Below are 6819 nucleotides of genomic sequence, written 5' to 3'. Positions count from 1 at the left end.
AAAGAGTTACATGTCTTTGGGGGCTGCTGGGAAGGGGTTGTGCTGTGCACAAAAGCAGGGCTCAATCTCAGTGGCCCCTGGAGAATCATTTCCCCACCCTCTCTTAGGTTTTCTGACTCCCCTTGCCACCAGGGCTTCCTAACACTAAAATAGACTCTGTTCATCATCTCTATTTACATAAAGATACATCACTATACACAAAAAGCTACCTCAGCAAGCAGCAGAATCAGAGATGAGAGGAAACCCTGCCCAGCTTGGCTCAGCTGTCATTCTGCCAATGGGAGGCATGGCCTCTTCTTTGCCGGTCAACTCTTCTTGGTGAGCAGGAAAATGGTGCTCCTTGAGGTTATTTGCCTCCAGATTTTGAAATCAGCAAGTTGTTATTATCATTGTTGATGTTGAAAACAACGTTTAACATCTGGCTTAATTCTTCTATAAAAACATCATGACTGGGTCCAGAGACCACAGCTTCAGACTCATTGGCAAAGTGATATTTGGTCTTGCATGGGCCACCCTGGCCTTCTCTACCCATCAAGTTTCTGGAAAGACTGAGGAGAGAGAACTCAGGACACACAGCAGGCAGGCGAGTCTGTAACTTGGTGGTAAGAACCAGAGGACGGTGTGATGATGAGCAGAATACCCCCGAGTTCATGAGAAGGCAGGGATGAAGGAATCACTACACAGTGGCTCCCAAACCCATCACGTGGCTGGCTCTGAGGAACGAGGCTTCCATTTACTAGCTATCCTCTGTTCTCAGCAACTCCCAAGTATTTACAGTAGGGATCCCTAGGGTACTCAACACCTTCCCCGGGGATGTAGCGGCCAACAGGCATGGATGGAGTAGGAGAAGGCAGAGAAGTCCAGGCTCCCAGGGTCATCTTCAAAGTGCCCTGGCATTCAGTTAGCAACAACATCTCCCAGAAGTCCAACTTCTTTTTTTCTTTTTTATTGTCAAACTGATATACAGAGCGGTTACAGTTTCATATGTTAGGCATTGGATACATTTCTTGTATTGTTTGTTACCTCCTCCCTCATTCCCCCCTCCTCTTTCCATTTCCCCCCATGAGTTGTTCAGTACATTTACACTAAACAGTTTTGCAAGTATTGCTTTTGTAATCGTTTGTCTTTTTTACCCTGTGTCTCTCGATTTTGGTATTCCCTTTCAGTTTCCTAGTTCTAATACCTGTATACATGGTTTCCAATGTACTCAGATGAGATACAGAGATGGTGAAGGTAAACCACAGGAAGGGTATACAAGGGGATCATCAATAATATAAGCTACGGTTTCACATTGCATGTTGAAAGTAATTACAACAGTGATATAACAGTCGTTTCCATAACATGGAGTTCATTTCACTTAATATCATCTTTTGTTTCATAAGGGTATAGCTATTGGGCTCTTGTGATCCTCTGCTGTGACTAACCTAAACCTGTGCTAATTATTCCCTGAGAGGGAGACCATAGAGTCCATGTTTCTTTGGGTATGGCTCACGTCACTTAGTATAATTTTTTCCAAGTCCTTCCATTTTCTTACAAATGGGGCAATGTCATTCTTTCTGATAGAGGCATAAAATTCCATTGTGTATATGTACCACATTTTCCTGACCCATTCGTCTACTGAGGGACATCTGGGTTGGTTCCAAATTCTAGCTATGACAAATTGTGCTGTGATGAACATTGTTGTGCTGATGGCTTTAGTGTGTTCTTGTTTGTGGTCTTTTGGATAGATGCCCAAAAGTGGAGCTGCTGGGTCATAGGGGAGCTTTATGTTTAGCCTTCTGAGGAATCTCCAAATCGCTTTTCAGAGTGGCTGAACCAGTTTATATTCCCACCAACAATGAAGTAGGGTTCCCTTTTGGCCACATCCCCTCCAACATTTGTCATTGTTAGTTTTCTTGATATAGGACATTCTTACTGGGGTGAGATGGAATCTCAATGTTGTTTTGATTTGCATTTCTTTTATGGCCAGTGATGTAGAGCACTTTTCGTAAGTCTCTTGGCCATTCTCATTTCCTCATCAGAGAAGTCTCTTTTTAAGTCTTTTTGATGGGGCTATTGGTTCTTTGCAGTTTTTTTTTGGAGGAAGGTAATTTTTTTAGTTCTGCATATATTTTAGATATGAGGCCTTTGTCCGTTGTATGGCTGGAAAAGATCTTTTACCAATCTGTGGGCTGTTTATCTTGCGAGCTATGTCCCTTGCCCTGCAGAAGCTCTTCAGTTTGATGCAGTCTCATTTGTCCACAGGAGTCCAACTTCTATAAGAGCCAAAGAGAACAGCAGAGTGGGAGAAAAAGAAGAAGGAAGGAGGGGCTGGGAAGGCCATCAAGCAGCTGCAACTTCCGGATTAGGTCCCTCTTCTGAAATAGAAATAAGCCCCCCCACCACCATCACCACCACCACCACACCCTGCACTGTCTACTTGACCCAAAGTTCCAGGACCCTGAACCCTCCCCCCCCCCCACGAATTTCTTCATCCTTGAGGGGGGGGGGACGACGACAAAGAGGGAGGGTGGTGTGATCTCTGCCTGCTTCTTCCCAGTCGAGAGAGGAGGACAGATGAGCAAGGTCAGCCTCAGGAGGCCGCATGAGGGACCCACATTTCCAGGGGCAGTGCTGGGGCTTCAACTTGAAGTGTCAGAAAGGCTTGTCCGGCCTCCCTGCTGACTGTCTTACAGATGATGCTATTCTTGTGCTTGCAGCGGCAGCCTGGGCAGCGCAGGCTGTCATAGCCACGCTGAGCCAGCTCCACACAGGACGTGGCAGGGAGATAGCAGAGCAGGCAGGGCAGCACCACGGAGAGGGCACCCACAAAGGACCAGCGGGCGCAGCAGTTGGACCGGGAGCAAGAGCACAGGTGTTCTGCACAATAGCCCTCATCGTCCTCATTGGTGCAATGGTAGAAGATGCCCTGCACCAGGCACATGCAGGTGCCGTAATTGACCAAGGTCTGGACAGAACACAGGCATTCCTGATTACAGACCTGGCAGAAGGGCAATGACCGAGGGGATACACATCCCTTAAATTTACACTTCCCACAGGTCTCGCACAGCAAGAAATGCTTGTCCAGCTCTGGTGGGAGGGCTGGACCCTTGAGGTCCAGAGGCTTACAGTCCACTGCCTTTGGCTGCAGACGCATGGCTCTGGGCGAGGCCTGTGAGGCCACAGGCGGTGGAGCCATGTGATCTAGGAGCCGCTGGTCAGAGGAGGTGCTGCTGCTGCTGCTCACTGAAATAGGGCTCCCACTGAGGGAGATCCAGTGATGTGTGACTTCCTGGTCACAGGGAACAGGGGGTGGGGCCAGTTGCAAGGCCACACCCCTGGTCCGCTTGGGACGGGCTGGGGGAGCCAACCGGGTTGTCTATGTAGTCATTCTCCACATGGCTGGTCTTCATCTGTTCGATGGGCAGGATGGTGAGCGGGTACTTCAGACGGTCGTGGGACATCATATTTGTGGTTGAATAAAAGTGGTATGGTAAGTAAATAAAGGTAACGGGGAAATATGCCATAAAATTTAATGTAATGTAGGTTGCAAATAAAGAAATAATTGTTCAGTTTTCTGTACTTGATGCATATGTGCTTGCATTATTGATGTTATTTATTTTAGTTCTATGAAGAGATAAATATTTATTTACCATAATTCATCCTTGATGTTATTTATGAAAGTGGGGTTAGTCTTAAGTAAAGACATGTCCTAACTCTTGATTGGAGCAACAAAAGTCATCAAATGTAGCTTATTTTAAGATACTTTTCAATCTAAGCTCATTGTGATTCAACTCATAAGCTAACTTACGGAAACAGGATCAATGTCCATCAATACTTGCATGGAAACCAGAAATATCTCATGCAGAAAAAATGGACTTTTATTAAATCATGAATATTATGGAAAACAAAGAGACAATGTGACAAGGAGAACATGGGCAGAATTCCCTTTGAAATGTATGCTGCATAGAATCTGTTTCTTTGATGTATATATCAATAAGATGGAACAACTGGCTAAACAAAAGAGTTCTTCCATGGGAAAGGATGAAAAGAAAGATAACTACTACATAACTGATGGTAATTCCCACTCTTGACCAGATATGGAACAATGTGGGAGGTACCTAGATCATCAGTACACCAACACAGAAAATGTTGACTTGCTCAAATCTGAGAACTTTCTAGATTTTAAAGACTCCTTGGGGATGGCTCTAGTCTGCTTTGCTCTTGACCTCTCTGCACTTATCACTACTGTCCCTGGGATTTTTGTGAAGCGAAATAACACTCCCCTTGTCAAGGACAATAACCACGCTCTCATCTACATCTTGCTCATCTCCTTTGACTGTTGTTTTCTTTGCTCTTTTGCAGGCACATGTATCCTCCAGCATACCACCTTTGGCATGGTGCTCACTGCAGCTGTTTCAACTGTGTTGGCTCAAACTGCTACTGTGGATTGGGCCTTTTCTATCATTTCTTCAGGACACAAGATGTGGTGATTGCTGGTGTCAGCAATGCCTAACTTCATCATTCCCATCTGTATGGTAATCGAACTCATTCTTGGTGGAATCTGGTTGTAACTTCTCCTACATTTCTAGACACAGATGCACACTTTGACAATGGCCACATTATCATGATGTGCAACAGAGGGTCAGTCAAGCTTCTACTCTGTCTTGGGATATTGGGCTTCCCGGTCCTAAAAACCTTTCCTATGACCAGGAAACAGTCTTACACATTCAGTGAGGCCAAGTTTCTGAATTTCAGCATGCTAGTGTTCTCCAGTGGTAGTCTACACCAAAAAAGTGGGAAGTTAATGGTAGTCATGGAAGTCATTTTTATTTTGGCCCCCAGTGCAAGGCTGCTAGGCTGTATCTTTGCCCCAGACTATTACATCATGGTACTAAGGCCAGTTTCTTGAAGTTAACATTAGTGTCAAGACAGAATAAGCTTTCAAAGTCTGAAAGTCTACTATACTATTCAATAATTTATATGTATTGTACAAGACCACAGTTTCAAACCACATCATTATAACTTAAACAGTTTGTACTTTCCAATATAGTAATAAAGTAGATACCATCACTGAATCATTTCTTTAAAAATTGTGATTAACATTTCTTCATTAAGAAATGTATTATTATTTCAAGAGTGCAATCAGTATTCATGTCTACCAATTACTTCAGAGAACAGAATAATATGATAAACTATTTCTGTCATAAGAATAGATAAATTTGGCTATCTATATAAGAATGACACAAGAGGTCTTTCCCTTCTTGAAGTAAATTATCATTTTTTTCTCTAAATTTAGATATTTTAAGGAGACTAAAACATCCTGTGTTGTTCCGTGCCATTCAACAAAATACTTCTGCTAAGGGAGAGAGGCTATTGCCACCTACAGTAAGATAGATAAGGTATTAAATATTACAAACTACTTATAAAAGAATATTAAAATATGTCTTAATAAATGTTATTCCATGCACTGTATTTGGATTATTTGCTAAAGCAAGTATCACTTGCTGGAAATCAATGTTGAAGTTAGATACAAATTTTCAATAGAACCATTAATGCTGACTCTGAACAGGATCATATTGTCAGAAAAGAAAAGGTTTGAAAATTTTCATACATGGTCAGAAATTTTTACACACACACTTCATTAATTACCCTTTATTTCTTCTTAATAAACTATACACAATCATTTCACTATACACAATCATGTTCACTAATATTTTAATGGAAATCTATGAAACATGTGGGTAGATTATTATTCCTTGTCCTCTTTAAATCTCAAATGTTTTCTGAATTTTCCAAGCAGAAGAATGACATTTTCCACTCAGGTCTTTAATGGAATTCCTTCTTTACATAACTCTTTACTTTGTTTCTCTTTGACTTCATGGATCATTATTTAAATTAATCTTCTGTATTATGTACCCAATGTTTTGACCATTTCAGTAGCTTTGATTTTTTTTTTTTTTTTTTTTTTTGGCCAGTCCTGGGCCTTGGACTCAGGGCCTGAGCACTGTCCTTGGCCGCTTTTTACTTGAGGCTAGCACTCTGCCACTTGAGCCACAGCACCCCTTCTGGCCGTTTTTTATATATGTGGTGCTGGGGAATCAAACCCAGGGCTTCATGTATAGGAGGCAAGCACTCTTGCCACTAGGCCATATCCCCAGCCCTACTTTTGATTTTTGATTTACCATGTTTTGCTCCATCCATTCACCTGTATTTGTATAGAAACTTAGACAAATTACAGGTATTAGCTGTTGTGATACACTCTAATAAACAGGTGAGTGGGTGTATTTTTAGTGTGCTGGTTGAATTTTCTTTTGATATGTGCAAATGTGGATAGGATGCTCAGCTTCTTTTAAGGTTTCAATTTTCCCCATGAATTTTCCCACATGCTGTAGATAATATGCACACTAACAGTGTATGAAGAACATTTTACTTATGCTATTATTTTCTAAATATGTTGATTATATTATCACACACATATTTCTGGGTAACAATATTTGTTCAAGTTCTGTTTTATAAAGATGAACTCTATAACATTGTAATCAAAGATAATTTATAAATCAATTTTGATTTTTTTCCCAATATGTCTTTACTGGTAAGTCATTCCTTCTGCTGCGATAAACAAAAATATTTACTCTGTGGTGAGAGGGGTGACATAGATCAAGATGCAATGTATTTATAAAGTGCTTTGTGAAATCACAAGTCATTTGCACAATGAATTAAGGATAATAAAAATACATTATCATGTTTTCTGCTGATTTTAAGTGAATTATGTTGTTGATATTTGCTATGTTAATTTCTCTAGAATAAAGCTCATTTGTTTATCAAAGAAGTATTTAA

At 41.4% G+C, this 6819-nt stretch overlaps 1 protein-coding gene across 1 annotated transcript; it reads right to left on the bottom strand.

Moving 5' to 3' along the window:
• Positions 1 to 2572: 2572 nt before the first annotated feature.
• Positions 2573 to 3443, bottom strand: LOC125352397 (protein sprouty homolog 4-like). The gene is given in 2 exon segments (XM_048347489.1): positions 2573 to 3350; positions 3352 to 3443. Coding segments are annotated over 2 exon segments (870 nt in total).
• Positions 3444 to 6819: the final 3376 nt, after the last annotated feature.

The sequence above is a fragment of the Perognathus longimembris genome, chromosome 1 (genome assembly GCF_023159225.1).
Source record: "Perognathus longimembris pacificus isolate PPM17 chromosome 1, ASM2315922v1, whole genome shotgun sequence".
NCBI lineage: Eukaryota > Metazoa > Chordata > Mammalia > Rodentia > Heteromyidae > Perognathus > Perognathus longimembris.
The sequence above is the reverse complement of the archived record's forward strand: the minus strand, read 5'-3'. Positions and strand labels throughout refer to the sequence as shown.